Below are 18,161 nucleotides of genomic sequence, written 5' to 3'. Positions count from 1 at the left end.
TCTGCATAACAGTTGAAGGGAGATGGAGGAAGAAATTAGGGAAAGAAAACCTAGAATAATAATTGAGAGTTATCAACAATTTCAATTAATTGGTTGGAAGGGATAGGTAAAAGGGTTAAAACAACCAAATAAGGCAGGATTTGATGCAAGGTTGAGGATTGAATCAGAGCAGACATATAAAGTGTTTAGTACAGCTGCCTCAGCGCCAGGAACTTCTAGAAAGAGAGAATAAAAAGGGTCACAAATGTTAAAAACTTTTATGGAACCTTGGTTTGACCACATATGGAGTCCAACACACATTTGTGTTTACAGTATCATGAAAAAAAAAATTGTTGAAGAAGAAGTGAAGATATATGCAGATGAATCAGTAAATTCTGGTCCGGAAATGATGGACCGTTTGGGTCACTTCTGTCTTGAGAAGCTAGGCTAAGAAGTGACTTAGGGTTCTTTAAAATTACAACAGTTTTTGATAGTGTGGTCACAAGTCCACTTGTGAAACATGAGAGTTCATCACTGAGATTGTCACTAATCAAGTAGGAAAATCACAAAAAGTATCTTTACCTTGGGAGTGGTGTGAATGTGGAACATACAACTTCAAGAAATGTGTGTAGTGAGTATTGCGTTTGGTGGGGGCTAGATAAATATATTGGGTGAGGGGATTGCGTAGAAGTTTGCAATGATGTATATTTTGATAAGGAAAAGCTGCAAAACTCTTAGTGGAATTGTGGTGTGGGCTATTTGGTCTGAATGGCCTGTTTGTATGGCATGTATTCTTTGACTGCCATACCGACGTAGAATTACAACTTCCATTAATTTGCATTGTTTGTAACATATTATTTGAATTTTAATTCACTCTTGCAAAGCAGAATATCATTTAATCTTGAACATTTGGTGGGGGGTGGAGGGTAGGTTGTCATTATATATGCAATATTCTCTCATTGCCTCTTCCTCTCTTCCCGTCTCTGCTCAATTGTCAATACTTTAAATCAGAACACTATACAATGGCACCCCATTCATTGGAAGCAATTCAATTACAATCAAAACATACGTGAAAAATGCCAAACTGAAATTTTGTGGCAGGTGCTAGAATCAGCAGTGTGCGTTGTGATCATAGAATTGTGTAAAAGCAGGGGCACTGAGTTGTTTTGGTTTCTGCAGCACTATTTTGGAGATTGCATTGGAACCCTTGAACATTAGAGGAAGGTTCAGAATGAAAAGGGCAATGGTGGAAGTTTTTAGCTTCCTGTGAAAACTTGTATTTTTAACTTTAAGATGTTGAATTGCTGCATTGAGAGGAAAAAAGCAAGAGACGATGGAAGGAGACAATCAGCTGAAAATGCACTGGGCGACTGCATGGAAAGGAAGGTGTCAAATAGCAAAGGAACACCAGAATATCCTAATAACAAAGGAGAAACTTCTCAACAGAAATCTTGGGACTCATGGAGTGATAGCGAAGATGAGTTTTTTGAATGTCTGAGTGACACAGAAGAATTGCAAGACAGTGACATGAAAGAAGGCGCAACAAAAGGAGAGGAGAAAGATGGTGGAAAGAAAGATAAGTGGAGACCTGAAGGACGTCTTCATCAGCATGGCAACTTAACTCTGCTTCGTACAGGAGATCCACTTTATATTCCAGTTACGCAGGTAAGAAATTATTTGAATAAAGCAAACTTTACTTTCCAACTTCTGCATTTTAAAATGAAGTGTTATTGTATTATGCAGTCATGGTGTTTTACAGCACAGTAAGACCATAAAAAATAGGAACAGGAATAGGTTGTTCAGCCCCTCTAGCATTTCCAGTTTTCTGATCCTCTGGAATTTCTCCAGAACTTCTGGAAAATTACAACCAATGCTTCACAATCTCTGTAGGCAGCTCTTTTAGGATCTTGGATTGCAAGCCATCAGGGCCAGGGGACTTACCTGCCTTTAGCCCTATTAGTTTGTCTAATACTATTTCTTTAGAGATGGGGAATGTACTTTGTTTCTCCTTCATATTCTTTAGTATTAATGGGATGTTCACCACAAAGACTGATGCAAAGTATCTGCTTAATTCCTCTGCCAATTCCTTGCTTTCAAAGCCGCCTCCCCAGTGTAATGTACCCTCATAGTTAATTTTCTCTACTTTTGTTTTCTTTGTAGTCCTCCTTTGCTGGATTTTGAATTTATCCGAGTATCACTGGCTTTTGGCTTCTTATGTTCTTTTTCTTTCAACTTCATACACTCCTTAGTTTCCTCGGTTAGCCATGGTTGGTTTATCCCTCCCAATCTGTTTTGTTTTATATTTTTGCTGACAGTCATGGACTACCTCTAATTGTTTCTGCTAGTCATCAAGTACTGATCTACTCTAGTCCTATTTTCTACCAGTTTACCTGTAGCCTTGTACACTATGGTGCTTCAAGTGATCATCCAAATACTAAATTGTTGTCATGGGTCCTGCCTCTACAACTATTGCAGACAGTGAGTTCTAGTATCCACTACCCTCTGGGTGAAAAATTATTCCGTAAATCCCCCTCTAAAGGTAAAGTTCAAGAGATTTAAATATTTGCCCAATGTTATCAATCTCTGCACAAAAGGAAACATTTCTTCCAATGTAACTGATTTAAGTCTGACTAGAGTACTTTCAGAATACTTGAATACCTTCATAAATTTCTAAAGTCATCCGGTGGAATAAATTCAAAGTGTTTCATAGAACATAGAACAATACAGCACAGAACAGGCCCTTCGGCCCACGATGTTGTGCCGACCATCTATCCTAGATTAAGCACCCATCCATGTACTTATCCAATTGCCGCTTAAAGGTCGCCAATGATTCTGACTCTACCACTCCCACGGGCAGCACATTCCATGCCCCCACTACTCTCTGGGTAAAGAACCCACCCCTGACATCTCCCCTATACCTTCCACCCTTCACCTTAAATTTATGTCCCCTTGTAACACTCTGTTGTACCCGGGGAAAAAGTTTCTGACTGTCTACTCTATATATTCCTCTGATCATCTTATAAACCTCTATCAAGTCACCCCTCATCCTTCGCCGTTCCAACGAGAAAAGGCCGAGAACTCTCAACCTATCCTCGTACGACCTATTCTCCATTCCAGGCAACATCCTGGTAAATCTTCTCTGCACCCTCTCCAAAGCTTCCACATCTTTCCTAAAGTGAGGCGACCAGAACTGCACACAGTACTCCAAATGTGGCCTAACCAAAGTCCTGTACAGCTGCAACATCACTTCACGACTCTTGAATTCAATCCCTCTGCTAATGAACGCTAATACACAATAGGCCTTCTTACAAGCTCTATCCACCTGAGTGGCAACTTTCAAAGATCTATGTACATAGACCCCAAGATCCCTCTGTTCCTCCACCTGACTAAGAACCCTACCGTTAACCCTGTATTCCGCATTCTTATTTGTTCTTCCAAAATGGACAACCTCACACTAGGCAGGGTTGAACTCCATTTGCCACTCCTCGGCCCAGCGCTGCATCATATCTAAGTCCCTTTGCAGCCGACAACAGCCCTCCTCACTGTCCACAACTGCACCAATCTTCGTATCATCTGCAAATTTACTGACCCACCCTTCGACTCCCTCTTCCAAGTCATTAATAAAAATTACAAACAGCAGAGGACCCAGAACTGATCCCTGCGAAACTCCACTTGTAACTGGGTTCCAGGCTGAATATTTACCATCTACCACCACTCTCTGACTTTGACTGGTTAGCCAGTTTTCTATCCAGTTGGCCAAATTTCCCTCTATCCCATGCCTCCTGACTTTCCGCATAAGCCTACCATGGGGAACCTTATCAAATGCCTTACTAAAGTCCATGTACACTACATCCACTGCTCTACCCTCATCCACATGCTTGGTCACCTCCTCAAAGAATTCAATAAGACTTGTAAGGCAAGACCTACCCTTCACAAATCCGTGCTGGCTGTCCCTAATCAAGCTGTGTCTTTCCAGATACTCATAAATCCTATCCCTCAGTACCCTTTCCATTACTTTGCCTACCACAGAAGTAAGACTAACTGGCCTGTAATTCCCGGGGTTATCCCTATTCCCTTTTTTGAACAGGGGCACAACATTCGCTACTCTCCAGTCCCCTGCTACCACCCCCGTTGACAGTGAAGACGAAAAGATCATTGCCAACGGTACTGCAATTTCCTCTCTTGCTTCCCACATAATCCTAGGATATATCCCGTCAGGCCCGGGGGACTTGTCTATCCTCAAGTTGTTCAAAATATCCAATACATCTTCCTTCCTAACAAGTATCTCTTCTAGCTTACCAGTCCATTTCACACTCTCCTCTTCAACAATACGGTCCCTCTCGTTCGTAAATACTGAAGAAAAGTACTCATTCAAGACCTCTCCTATCTCTTCCGACTCAATACACAATCTCCCACTACTGTCTTTGATCGGACCTACCCTCGTTCTCGTCATTCTCATGTTTCTCACATACACATAAAATGCCTTGGGGTTATCCTTGATCCTATCCGCCAAGGATTTTTCATGCCCTCTCTTAGCTCTCCTAATCCCTTTCTTCAGGTCCCTTCTGGCTATCCTGTATCCCTCCACTGCTCTGTCTGAACCCTGTTTCCTCAACCTTATGTTTCGTTAGACCTCTGGGCCAAGTGGATGCATTTACCAAGAAAACAAACTGACAAGCAATTCCTGGTCCCTGCTAAACTTGTTGATCTCGGCTGAGTTAATAGTTGAAACATTCAAATTCACCTTGAAAATAATTGGACAGGATTTCCAATCCTGATTACTAAATCTGATTGCAGTTGTAATGTGTGTGAATGCATGAATTATTGTTTCTTTTTAGCAGCTTGCACATTGACCCCCAAATCTCCTGTCTCTGTTTCTGTCCAACAAAAAACTGACCCCTTCCAGCGAGTAATATGCTTTTTTCCCAGGAGTTCATTGTGTTCCTATTTCTGTTCCTGTCTGCCTTCTCTGTGTGTGAAACCCAGCTATCATCCTCCAGCTCCATTGCATATAGCTCTCCTTCGTGTCTGTGGTTCTCCTTATTGTCTGCAAGTCACTTGGCTCTTTTAGTAACCTCTTCTGTTCGTCTTACCTTCATTTTGAGGGCCTCCAGGTCACATGGAAGAGTATTTCTTATTAGTGCAGAAAATTTCAACTGATTCCTTCAAATTTGATTGAAACTTTCAAAAGTTATTTTTAAACATTTTCAAAACATTTGAAGATTCCATGCAACAAAGAAGTAAATGACAAATGTTTCCTACTGTAGTGCTTCAGTGATAATCATGGAATGTATATGTTTGCGTTGTTATTAAATTGAAAGTCCCTGAAGGATTTGCTTAAACAACTGAAAAGTGACAGGAGGAGGTAAAGAGATATCAGCAGACTTTCTCTTCCCAGAATACTTTGAAAAGTAAACACCTAGAATTTTCATTTGTTTTAAAATATCCATATGTCATAATAAGCAAGATCATTGGTGCTAGACTGGTCAACAACAATCAATGGAAAAAAAAAACACACATTTATATGCACATACTTGTGCATCACCATCTGTTCAAGAAATACTGATAGAGAAAAAGGAACCAGTTATATTCTATGAAACAATTAATACACTGATAATGTGATACTTTCCATTTCCATTCCCTTGCACCACTTCCAGCTTGGATTATAGATCTTGTAACTATGCCCAAATCAACAAATTTTGGAAAAGAGCTGTGGTAAAGCCAAAGGAATAGTTTATTAGATTTTTCACAATTTTTTAAAAAAATTGTATAATCAAATTATGATTGTGTATCATTAGATCAGTTTAAGATGTATTGTCTTGCTCTTTATCAGGCTTTCTGCTCACCATCCTCCTTTCCACAATTACCAAACCTAACACAATCTTTTTGATTTACTGAACTTCCTATCAGGAACCAGCACCAATGACAGAAGATTTGTTGGAAGAACAGTCAGAAGTATTAGCTAAACTAGGAACGTCGGCTGAAGGAGCACATCTGCGTGCTAGAATGCAGAGCGCCTGTTTGCTGTCTGATATGGAATCTTTCAAGGTAAAAAGGTTTTTCAAAATCTCATTTTCCCTAATCATCAAAATTTAAGAGAATAATACCCAATTAAAAGTGTTATTACTGTCTTTTGATGGAACAGAAAGGATTGGCCAGAGTACTTCTGTTATTTAGTATAATTCAGAATGAAAGAATTTCCTGCTATTATGCACAGAAATTTGTTTAATTAGATATATTATTTTGAGCCACAATTGTGCAACAGCAGAAATTCAATAACATCACTTCAAAATCAGTAGAAGGTCAAGTGATATACATATGAATAGATAAGAAGGTGATCAGTGTAAGTAGTTTTATTTCTGGCCTAATAATCAAGAGACCGAGGTAATATGTGGGTTTGGAATCCACTGTGGCAAGTGATGGAATTTCAGTTTGATACAATCTGGAATTAAAAGTTTAATGATGGTCTCTTATGGGCCCTACACTTTCCCGAGTTATTCTCTTGCTCATTATATATTTATAAATTCCCACTGGGTTGTTCTTTATTCTATCCACAGATTCTTTCTCATGCAATCTTTTTGCTTTCCTGATTTCCTTTACGTTCCCATTTTTATACTTCTGACTCTGTGTATTCAGTGCTTGGTACTTGCCATAAGTTTCTATTTATCTCTTAATTATATCTTTTATGCTCCATGATATCTAGGATTCCTGGTCTTGGTGCCACCCTCTTAGCTTTATTGGAATATATTTGTCTTGTACTCTTACTATTTCTTCCTCAAATGCCTCCCTCTCCAACTAGGGGAAACATCTTACCTGCATTTACCCTGTTATCCCTTTTAAGTGTTTTGGCAGTTTTAATGAGATCACTGCTCATTTTTCAGAACTCAAGAAAACATAGGTCCAGTTTGCCCAATTTATTTTCAACGAACCACTCCCTCTATGGCAATAGTACTTTTCATGAGATAAAGAAACCAAAAATGCACACAGTACTCCAGCTGCAGTTTAACCAAGCTCCTAAACATTTTAAGCAAGACTTCATTATTGTACACAAACCATTTTGCAATAAAGGCCAACATTCTATTAGTTTTCTGAATAGTCTGCATGCTAGCATTCAGTAACTCATTGGCAAGAACATCCAAGTCCATTTGTACACTACATTTTCTAACCTCCTAACATTTAATTAATGCTCTGCACATCTGTTCTAATGAGCAAAGTGGATAACCTCACATTTTCTTTCATTATATTCTATGTGCCATATTCATACCCAGTCAGGAGACTTGTCTAAATCCTTTTGAAGTAGTTTTGTGTCTTTCTTGCAACACTCATACCCGCTTCATGTCATTCTCAAATTTGGAAAAATTGCACTTTATTCCCCCCCACCCCCATTTCATTGAGAGATATACAATCAAGACCCAAATCTTGATTCTTTTAGTACCCCACTAATAATAACCTGCCAATGTGTGAATGATCCATTTATTCCTACACTCTGTTTTCAGTTTGTTAGCCAATCATTACTTCCTATCCCATGTGGTTTAATTTTTTTCACTAGCCTTCTGGGTGGACTTTAGGTTTTCAGAGAGTTTTTGATAAACAAACAATGTCAAACTGTCCTTGAATTGAATTGAATAGAATTTATTGTCATGTGTGCTGAAATGTGTTGCTGGAAAAGCACAGCAAGTCAGGCAGCATCCAAGGAGCAGGAGAATCAATGTTTCGGGCATGAGCCCTTCTTCTTCCCTGAAGAAGGGCTCATGCCCGAAACATAGATTCTCCTGCTCCTTGGTGCTGCCTGACCTGCTGCGCTTTTCCAGCAACACATTTTCAGCTCTGATCTCCAGCATCTGCAGTCCTCACTTTCTCCTCTGCCAAGGTACAGTGGAAAGTTTTGTCTTGCTAGCAATACAGGCAGATCACATAGTTAAGTAGCATAGATAGTAAATAATAGGTAGTCAGGGCAAAAACAAAAACAAAGGTGCAGGTGAACTTTAAGAGTTTGAGATTCCATTCAGTATTTTAACAACAGTAGGGTAGAAACTGTTTTGAAACTGGTTGGTGCAAGTGTTCAGGCTTCTGTACCTTCTCCCTGATGGTAGAAGTTGTAGAAAAATATTGCCAGGGTGTGATGGATCTTTGAGAATGCTGACTGCCTTTCCTTGACAGTGGGCCTGATAGATAGATTCTATAGATGGGAAGTTGGCCTTTGTGATTGTCCGGGCCGAGTTCACCACACTCTGTAACCGTTTCTGATCTTGAGTAGTACAGTTGTCATACCAGGCAGTGATACATCCAGACAGAATGCTCTCGATGGTGCACCTTTAGAAGTTGGGATGGGTATTCGCTGTCATGCCAAATTTCTTCAGCTGCCTGAGGAAAAAGAGATGTTGTTGGGCCTTTGTAACCAGTGCATCCACATGAAGAGTCCAAGAAAGCTTGTTATGGATGACCACTCCCAGGAGCTTGACACTCTCCAACCCTACCACCTCTGTGCTGTTAATGTGTAGGGGGACCGAACGTCAATAATGAGTTCCTTGGTTTTACCGGCATTGAGAGCTAGCATTCTTCCTGTCAAGATGTTCCCTATGCACCATTTTCCAGGTCTTCCACCTCCTGCCTGTAGTCTATTTCATTGCTATTTGAAATTCGATCAACTATGGTGGTATCATCAGCGAACTTGTAAATGGGGTTGGTCTGGTATTTTGTGATGAAGTCATTGGTACACAGTGAGCACAGTAGGGGGCTGAGTATGCACCCCTGGAGGGCTCCAGTGTTGAGTGTTAGTAAAGATGAAATATTGTTGCCAATCTTCACTGATTGTGGCTTGTGGGTCAGGAAACTGAGGATCTAGTTGCAGAGAGTGGGGTTTGGTCCGTGATCACTAAGTTTAGTAATCAATCTCGAGGATAATAGTGTTGAAGGCTGAGCTGTAGTCAATGAGCAGGATTCTTAACATAGCTGTTCTTCCTGTCAAGATGTTCTCGGGAGAAGTGAAGGGCGAGTGATATGGTATCTGACATGGATCTGTTGGTCTGATAGGCAAATTGGAATGGGTCAAGAGGAGTGGGGAGGCTGGAGTTGACTAATGCCATGACCAACCTTTCAAAGCACTTTATGACCACTGAAGTCTTTTATTAATTTTGTTTGTAACATTTTCAAAAAATGATGTTTAATGAATCTGCTGATTTCCTATTGGTAATTCCATTCTGATTATGCCCAATCAGATCATTATCATCCGTTTCTCTATTTATCACATTCTTTAAAATAGAATCTAGTTTTTCTCTATCTATATAAGGCTTCCAGGCCTGAAGTTCATTGTTTTCTCTCTGGTTCCCTTAAATAACAGGACCATGTTTGTTACCTTCAATTTGCAGGAATCATTACAGAATCTGTAGAATTTTAGTAGATAATCCTACAGCCATCTCCTTCAACACTCTGAAATGTAGAATATCAGATCCTGGGGATTTCTCAGTAATTTTCATTCCTTTAGTTCAATCTTCTGACTAATATTAACTTCCTTCTCTCATTTTCTCTAGCCAGTTGGATCTCTAGTTCGGAGAGATTTTTTGTATCTTTCTCAGTAATGACTTGGCTTCTCTGAAGCTTTTCTGTTCCCCTTTATAGATTCTCCAGACTCTTTCTGTAATGGATCAATATTTCTATTAGCCAAACAATTTATGGATGTGAAATTGTTTGACTACTCTGCTGGAGTTTTATGAGAATGGTAACATGGATAAAAGGAAGCCAGTGGATGTGGTTTACTTGGATTTTCAGGAGTCTTCTGATAAGGTTCCACATAAGAGATTAGCATGCAAAATTAAAATGCATGAGATTGGAGGTCATGTACTGAAAAGGATTGAGAACTGGTTGGCAGACAGGAAACAAAACGTAGCAATAAATGTGCCTTTTTCTGAGTGGCAGACAGTAACTAGTGGTTGCTAGCGATGTGCTTGGACCCCAGCTTTTCACAATATATTAATGATTTAAGTGAGGAAACTACATGTCAGATAACACAAAGTTGGGTGGGAGGCTATGCTGAGAATAGGATGCAGAGAAGCTTCACTGGAATTTTGATAACAAGTACATGGCAGATGCAGGTACAATGTGGATAACAGTGAGATTATCCGCTTTGGTAGTAATAACAGACAGGCTGTTTATTTTCTGAATAGTGATAGATTGGTGAAGGGGAGGTGAAATGAGACAAGTCTATTTTTATGATTTCAACAGGATTGCATTTATATTCTGTTCTTCCATTGTTGATTAGTTTCAACCTCCCAATCCTCAGATTTATTGCAATTGTTAGCCACGGTTGACTGACCTTGTTTGAGTTTTTGCATCTTCAAGGTATTCCTTACCTTTGAAAGGATGTTCTTGCTATAGCAGGACTGAAGCAAAGATTACTGAATTGATTTTGGAGATGGCAGGACTGAGGAGAGATTGTGTCAGTTAGGCTTATGTATACAGGAGTTAAGAATGAGGGGGGTCTCCTAGAAACCTATACAGTTCAAATGGGAGTAGATAGGTTGAATGCAGAAGGATGTTCCCAATGATGAGGTATTCCAGAACCAGTGGTCTCAGTTTAAGAAGAAGGGGTAAAGCTTTTAGGACTGAGAAAATTTTCAACACCTAGAGAGTTGTGAGCCTGTGGAATTCACTGTCACAAAAGTGGTTGAGGCCAAGACATGTATTTTCAAGAAAGAGGGAGATTGTGGCAAAGAGGATCAAAGAATATGGGGGAGGTTGGTATTGTGCTTGATGATTGGCTAAGACTATAATGAATGGCGGAGCAGGCTCAGCTGCTCAAAAGGCCTGTTCCTGCTCCTATCTTCTATGTACTGTTGCTTAAGTCATGCAATAGATGATGGATAGTCTTTTTTAAAAAAATAGTCACTTATTTTAATGTATTTTCCCAGTTCCTCATGCCTTCATAACTTTCCCATTTTCAAATTTAATACTCTGGCTTCAGAATGAATTACTTCATTTTCAAACATTACGTAAAATTCTCACATATTGTGGTCACTCATTCTTGAAGGTATTTTAACAACACAATTATTAATTAGCTCTTTTTTTGTTCCATAATGCCAGATCCGAAATAGTATTCTTTAATTGGTTCCTCCCCTACATAAGTTGTCCCTCTGTCATTGACTTTGCTGTGGTTGTATTCCTCTGAGGAACCATCACCGTCACCGCTACAATATTAATTAGCAAGCAAGATAAATATGGAGGACTCCTGCATTACCTACTTGATTTTCTTAAACCCCTATTAGATATCCATTTCCCCCTCTGCCAATACACTCCTAAGCTGCAGTGACCACGTCCTGAGATGTGCTATCCAAGTAGTTCTCAATCAAGATAAGGCTGAAACATTAGTTCTGCCTGAACAATGTGACTAATGAGTGACTGATCCATCTTGGCTCACATTCAGAGATCCCCAGGATCATAGATGCCTGTATTCAGCTAATTTGATTCACTCCATGTGATATCAAGAAATGACTAAAAGCATTGGAAACTGCACAAAGCTATAGGCTTTGCCAGTATTCTAGTAACAGTACTAAGGAGTTGTGCTTCAGAACATTCGGTACCCCAAGCCAAGCTGTCCAGTATAGCTACACCACTGGAATCTACTGATAATTTAAAAACTGCCCAGTTTATCGCCTGTATGTGAAAAACAGGATAAATCCAACCTGCTCAATTACCACCCCATCATTCTGCTGTCAAGGGGATTATGAACATGCTATCAAGCAGTCTTTGCTTAGCAATAGTATGCTTTCTGACATTCAGTTTGGGTTCCACTAGGACCATGTCAGCCTCTGGCTTTATTTTAGCCTTGGTTCACTCTTGAATTCCAAAGGTAAGATGAGATTTTCAGCCCTTATCAAAACTAGATTCAGTAGGAATCAGACAGACAGAAAACAACTTTGCTAGTTTGAGTTATTCCTAGCACAACAGAAGATGATTGTGGTTGTTGGAGATCAGTCATCTTAACTCCAGGGCATCACTTTCAGAGTTTCTCAGGGTGGTGTCCTATACCCATATATCTTAAGCTCCTCTATCCACCATAAGGTCAGAAATGAAGATGTTTCTTCATGATTGTGCAATGTTCTGCATCATGCATGGTGTTACGGGTCATGTCTTAGTATGAATAGAGGATTGTTTAACTAATAGGAAGCAAAGAGTGGGGATAAATGAGTGTTTTTCAGGCTGGCAATCAGTGACTAGTGATGTGCCTCAGGGAACAGAGTTGGGACTGCAGTTATTCACAATTTACATATGATTTGGAGATGGAGACCATGTGTGTCAATGTTTGCAGATGACACGAAAATGAATGGTAGAGCAAAGTGTGCAGAGGATTGTGAAACTTTGCAGAGGGACATAGTTTAAGTGAGTTGGCAAAGGTCTGGTAGTTGGAGTATGGTGTTAATAAATGTCAAGTCATCTATTTTGGTAGAGTAACACTAAAAAGGACTATTATTTGAATACAAAAAGTTGTAGCATGCTGCTTGCAGAGGGACGTGGGTGACCTTGTGCATGACTCACAGAAGTATGGTCTGCAGGTGCAACAGGTAATTAGGAAGGCAAGTGGAATTTTGTCCTTCATTGCCAAAGGAATTGAGATTAAAAGCAGGGAGTTATGTTGCAGCTCAATAGAGTGCTGGTGAGTAGAGACCTGGAGTACTTCATGCAGTTTTGATCTCCTTACTTGAGAAAGGATAGACTGGCACCAGAGGGGATGCAGAAAAGAAGGTTCACGAGGTTGATTCCAGAGTTGGGGGGGTTGGCCTATTAGGAGAGACTGAGTAGGATTATATTTATTGGCATTTAGAAAAATGAAAGGGAATCTTTCATAGCAACATATACAATTATGAAAGGAATAGATAAGATAGAAGTAGCGAGGATTTTTCCTCTGGTAGGTGAAACTAGGACAAGATTGCATAGCCTCAAAATTAGGGGGAGCAGATTTAGGACCAAATTGAAAAGAAACTTCTTCACCCAGAGGGTTGTGAATCTGAATTTCATGCCCAGTGAAGTAGTTGAGGCTTTCTTAGTAAATGCTTTTAAAGCTAAGAATTTTTTGAACAGTAATGGAATTAGGTGTTATGGTGAGAGGGAGGTTAAATGGAGTAGAGTCCACAGAAAGGTCAGCCATGATTTTATTGAATGACGGAATGGATTCGAAGGGTGAGATGGCCTACTCCTGTTTCTGTTTCTTATGTTCTTTTGCATGACTGCTCAGATACTGAAAGAGTCCATGTCATAATGCAGCACGACCTGGACAATATCAGCTTTGGGCGAACAAATGCCAAGCAATATTCATACCACATAAGTGTCAGGTAACAACCATCTCGAACAAGAGGGAATCTAACCATTATCTCTTGATTTTTAATGGCATTGAGACCAACATCTGGGAGATTACCTTTGACCAGAAACTGAAATGGATTAGCCATATAGATACTGTGGCAGTAAGAGTAGGTCAGAGACTCAGACTCCTGACTCCCCAAAGGATAAGGGAAACAGATAAGTGGGAACATTGCCACATGCACGTTCCTGTCCAAGCCACTCATCATTCTGAATATATTGCTGTTCCTTCCATGTCCATGGGTCAAAGTCCTGGAGCTATTTCCCAATAGCATTGTTGGAGGGTATGCAGTTGGTCAAGAAAGCTGCTTATCAAGAGCAACTGAGGAAAGACCATGAATGCTAATACCAATTGATAACCTTTTGGAGAGGAGGGACAGGGCTAGGTGCAAAAATATGCTGATGTTTATTCCATGGGGTTACATGAAGTAAATTTTCTTTAATAAATACTTGAGTGATAACCATTGCGTCTCAAAGAAAATAACTTAGATTTTTCAATGAAAATAATTTTGTTTCTTAGGCTGCAAACCCTGGCTGTTGTCTGGAAGATTTTGTGAGATGGTACTCTCCTCGTGACTACATTGAGGAAGAATTCACTGATGAAACAGGTGACAAGGTTCTCAGAGGAGAATTAAGTGCCAGAATGAAAATTCCTGGTAACATGTGGGTGGAGGCATGGGAAACAGCAAAGCCGATTCCAGTTCGGCGACAAAGACGCCTCTTTGATGACACCAGGGAAGCTGAAAAGGTATAACTAATTTAAATAGTTACATTAATGGTGCAATAACGAGAGAAGCAAAAATTGCTGAGAGATATGAAAGCAGGTTGCAGAGTGGGAAAATTGTAAAGGATCTTGGGCACTTGAAAAGCAAAACAATAAAGATTAGAGAGAATTTGAGATGAGAAGAAATTTTTTGATGAAGTTATTCTTTGCTTCATTTTACAGGTGAGTACTGATGTTGGTAATGAAAGATTCATGAGCAGGAGGTGTAGCAATTAAATAGACTAACAATAGTTGTGGAGACAGTACTGAAAATGTTGGTGACCTTCAAAGTGAAGAAACATAGGCCTGTTGCACATTATTGGTGGAAGTCAGCCCATAAATGACTGGCTGTCACAATAAAAAAGTTTTTCCAGACATTTGTGAGGATATATTTCTACAAGGTAACAACTGAGTAACCATAACCTAATATTAATTGTAGAAAAGCTTTGAGGGAACATCATTGTCCAAATTATTAACTGCGGGATAAGTGAATGAGTAATGCCTTTGTCAAACATATGACCTCGTCAGTGCACAGTGTGTACCTTAAGTTTCCTGTGTGTATATCAGTAAAGAGCTAAGACAAAAAATATAAATGAGTACTTTGAGCATTTTTGGTATTGAATAATAACACAAGTTGAAATAAATGGACATGTAAAGCTCAATTGTTGTGTTGTGAATATATGTAAGATATTGTCTAAAATTAGTGTATGTAGCTAAAATTCTGTGGCAATAACCACAAGTGTGTCTAGTCAGCAGTTTTATTGGGCAGTGCTGCTGTACAGGCATAATATTAAATAAAATTGTATGTTAATTAAGGATAGCCATCAGGGCTTTGACGAAAGATAATTTAATAGATCCCTTCAGAGAAATGATGGAATGTGTTGATAAAGGTAATAGAGTGAATGGTGTTGGTATGGATTTTCAGTCATTTGATAAGTGTTGCATTGAAGCTGTCTAAATATAATATGTATATAGTATCAAAAAGGAGATGATCATAATCCGTTACAAAATATTGATGACAGGACAGACAATATGGTATCTCTGTTGAAAAATCACCTAGATTCAACACTAGCTTGTTGTCTTCATGGAGGCTGCCTGACCGACTCTGATCTCCAGCATATTTTGTTCTCAGTACAATGTAGTGTTATGTGATTAGTCTTTTTTTTTCAGCGGGAAAAGGGATGCGAATGGTTATATTTCTCAGGTAAAAATGCACAGTATCAAAATTTACAGGTAATAGAAATGTAAACTATGTTTAATAACTTCAGGAAGTTAAGTTGCTAAACTAAGCAGACGTCAGATGAAATTATGGAGGAGGAGGACAAGAAATGTATGCTCAATAGTAAATTTTTAAAAAGCAAAATACAGAAACTTAATTCACATGCAAACATCTTTAATATCTGGGAGAAAGGGTTGATAAGGCTATGTTGGAAAAGCTACAGAGATTCTAAATTTTTAATACAGAGCACACAGTACAAAATCAAACACAACAGTAATTCTATATAAAACATGCAGGCTGCAGTTCTTTAGTAAGGTTATCCAGTACAAGCAGAAAGTACAGAACAAATTTTACTTAGCACATACCAGACATGATGGACTTTATGGGCAGAGACCACAGAAACCTTTTTTTAATTTGATCAAAGTTGACTGAGAAGTTACATGGGTGTCTTGAAAATTGAGACATTTTTCATAAGGTAAATTGAGAAAAGCTATTTCTATTGGTCGATGAGTCAGTAATTAAAGGCTCTACATAGAAGATGGAAAGGAGAGTTTAAGAAATTTCTTTTTACAGTTTCAGTTGTTAGGATACAGAACGTCATACTGAAAACACTGGGTGGAAGAAAATGTTGAGTAGTTTATTAAGGAATAATTAAAGGGAAAGAGCTTGAACTTGAATTGATTCTTTAGTATGACTGACTGACTGACTGACTGACTGAAAGGTAGCCTCTTTTTTTATATATAAAGTTCAGTGATTCTGTGGCAAAATACTTGTCCTGGCAAGAGTGAGGATTCAAAACAAATGCTCCAAATGTAGAAGGATTCCATTAAATACCTCTTTTGGAGTTAAAAATGAAAAGCTATAAATAAAGTTTAAACTTAAGTGATTTAGAACTCAGGGCTTTAAATTTAGTGCCTGGGTTAGCAGTTGAGGAGGAAATTAACTCGAAAATATAAAACTGGATGATTAGTAAAGTTGAGGGTAAATGAAAACAAAAACTGGTTGAATAGAATGACCTGTTTCTGTATTGTAATTTTGTATTGCTTTGTATTTCATGTGGTATCAAACTGTTTCCACGTGGAAAACTTTTCAATATGACTTGTTACTTATGGTTTTAAATTTGATTGAATTTTCAGATGTGCAGCAGAAAATTGATATGCTTAAGGGTATTTTTTGCATTGGGAGGAGGGACGATGTAATTTACAAAGTCTTGAGTAGTAAGATAAAATAGTATCTGCAATTTTTGTAAAGGTTCTACTCATGGGATTTTAGTCATATTTAATTGTACTTGTTTACAGATTTAGACCCATTTAATGAGACGTGTTTCCTTTTAGGTTCTTCACTATTTAGTTGGCCTAAAACCTGCAGATTTGACTCAACATTTACTACCATGCATTTTGCATGCTGCATTGCTGAAAGTTAAAGAAGAAGGTAAAACTGTTATGTTTATAGACCAGATATAACATTAATATTTTAAGATATTTATAATTGGAAGTTATCAGCATTTCATAAAATTCTAATCTAATGTGTTAATTGACTTAATCATGACCTACGGGGAGAGTGCAGGTAAGTGGCATTGAAGTGCCCATCAGCCATGATTAAATGGCGGAGTGGACTCGACGGGCCAAATGGCCTTACTTTCAATCCTATTTCTTATGTTCTTAAATCTTATTGTTTGTTGAGCCTTCATAGTATTCTAATTTATGGGGTCTCTATGTGTACTGCTTGATCTTTGTGCTTTCAGTAGTAATGGTACAATTAATTTATTTACCATCTTCAACAGAATCAATGGAAGATATCCCCTCTGTAAGAAAAATAATCCAGCACATCATTGCTCATGCTAGCAAACTTCTAAGATATTCAAACCCTGATATCAAAAAATTGGAAGTAAGTTTTGCTGGCATTATCTGTCAGGAATATTCATACTTGTGTAAAATGGGCCTTTAGAAAATAAGGAAACAACTATATGACCTTTTCTTCTAGGAGATAATTGGTCAGATAATAGCTTCAGAAGCCATTATTGCAAGATCCAGATCACTTCAAGCTAAATTTGGAATCAAGAAATGTGAAAAGGAAGAGGAACGTGAAGAATTGGAGAGGTAAAGGATGTATTACATTGCTTTCCTCATCAGTAACTTGATAATTACTTTTGCAATTGATAACCAACAGTTTCGCTTTGGTCCCATTGCCAACCCAATATATGGTCTGACCAAGGGAACTAAGTTTCTGATCTGAAGAGGTAAACCTGACATCAGGGTTCCTTGGTCCATGAGGAAGATTTCATTATGGAACTTAACCAATAGGGAACTTCCTCATTATATGAGGACTTAATAAATTTAAGGTGGGTTATTGAAATAAAAAGGAAACTGGATTCTGGAGTGGGGTAACTGTGCTAATGTCACTGGACCAGGATTCCAAAACCCATAAGGACGATAAGATGTTGGTGCAGAAGTAAGCAGTTCAGCGCATCGAGTCTGCTCCAGTATTCAGTGAGTTCATAGTGAACTGATAATTCGCACCTCCACTTTCCTTCCTTAATTCTGCAAATATAAATTCATCCCATAGATTTATATGTATGTGTGCATGCAAGAGAGAGTGTGTGAGTGTAAGTGCATGCGAGAGTGTGTGTTTGAATGTGTGAAAGCTTGGTAAAGTGTGTGTGGATGTGATGGAGTATAAGCCTGTGTGTGTGTGGAGGCAGGTGATGTGTGTGTGAGAAAGTGTGTGTATGAGAGAGGGCGTGTGTGTTTGTGTGTTGCAGTGGGGTCATCTGTAGTTTGACATGAACCCAAGATCCCTGTTGAGGCCATCCCCATGGGTACCGAACTTGGCTATCAGTCTCTGCTCGGC

At 38.9% G+C, this 18,161-nt stretch overlaps 1 protein-coding gene across 2 annotated transcripts in view; it reads left to right on the top strand.

Moving 5' to 3' along the window:
* Nucleotides 1–18,161, top strand: part of rab3gap1 (RAB3 GTPase activating protein subunit 1) — an 89,489-nt gene that overhangs the window by 63,364 nt on the left and 7,964 nt on the right. For both annotated transcript variants that reach the window (XM_060827132.1, XM_060827131.1), the window contains exons 17-22: nt 1,273–1,644; nt 5,890–6,027; nt 13,850–14,077; nt 16,646–16,742; nt 17,095–17,198; nt 17,295–17,410. In XM_060827132.1, the coding sequence (XP_060683115.1) occupies nt 1,273–1,644; nt 5,890–6,027; nt 13,850–14,077; nt 16,646–16,742; nt 17,095–17,198; nt 17,295–17,410 (1,055 nt within the window). The remainder of the gene's footprint in view (nt 1–1,272; nt 1,645–5,889; nt 6,028–13,849; nt 14,078–16,645; nt 16,743–17,094; nt 17,199–17,294; nt 17,411–18,161) is intronic.

Source organism: Hemiscyllium ocellatum, chromosome 7 (genome assembly GCF_020745735.1).
Source record: "Hemiscyllium ocellatum isolate sHemOce1 chromosome 7, sHemOce1.pat.X.cur, whole genome shotgun sequence".
NCBI lineage: Eukaryota > Metazoa > Chordata > Chondrichthyes > Orectolobiformes > Hemiscylliidae > Hemiscyllium > Hemiscyllium ocellatum.
The sequence above is the reverse complement of the archived record's forward strand: the minus strand, read 5'-3'. Positions and strand labels throughout refer to the sequence as shown.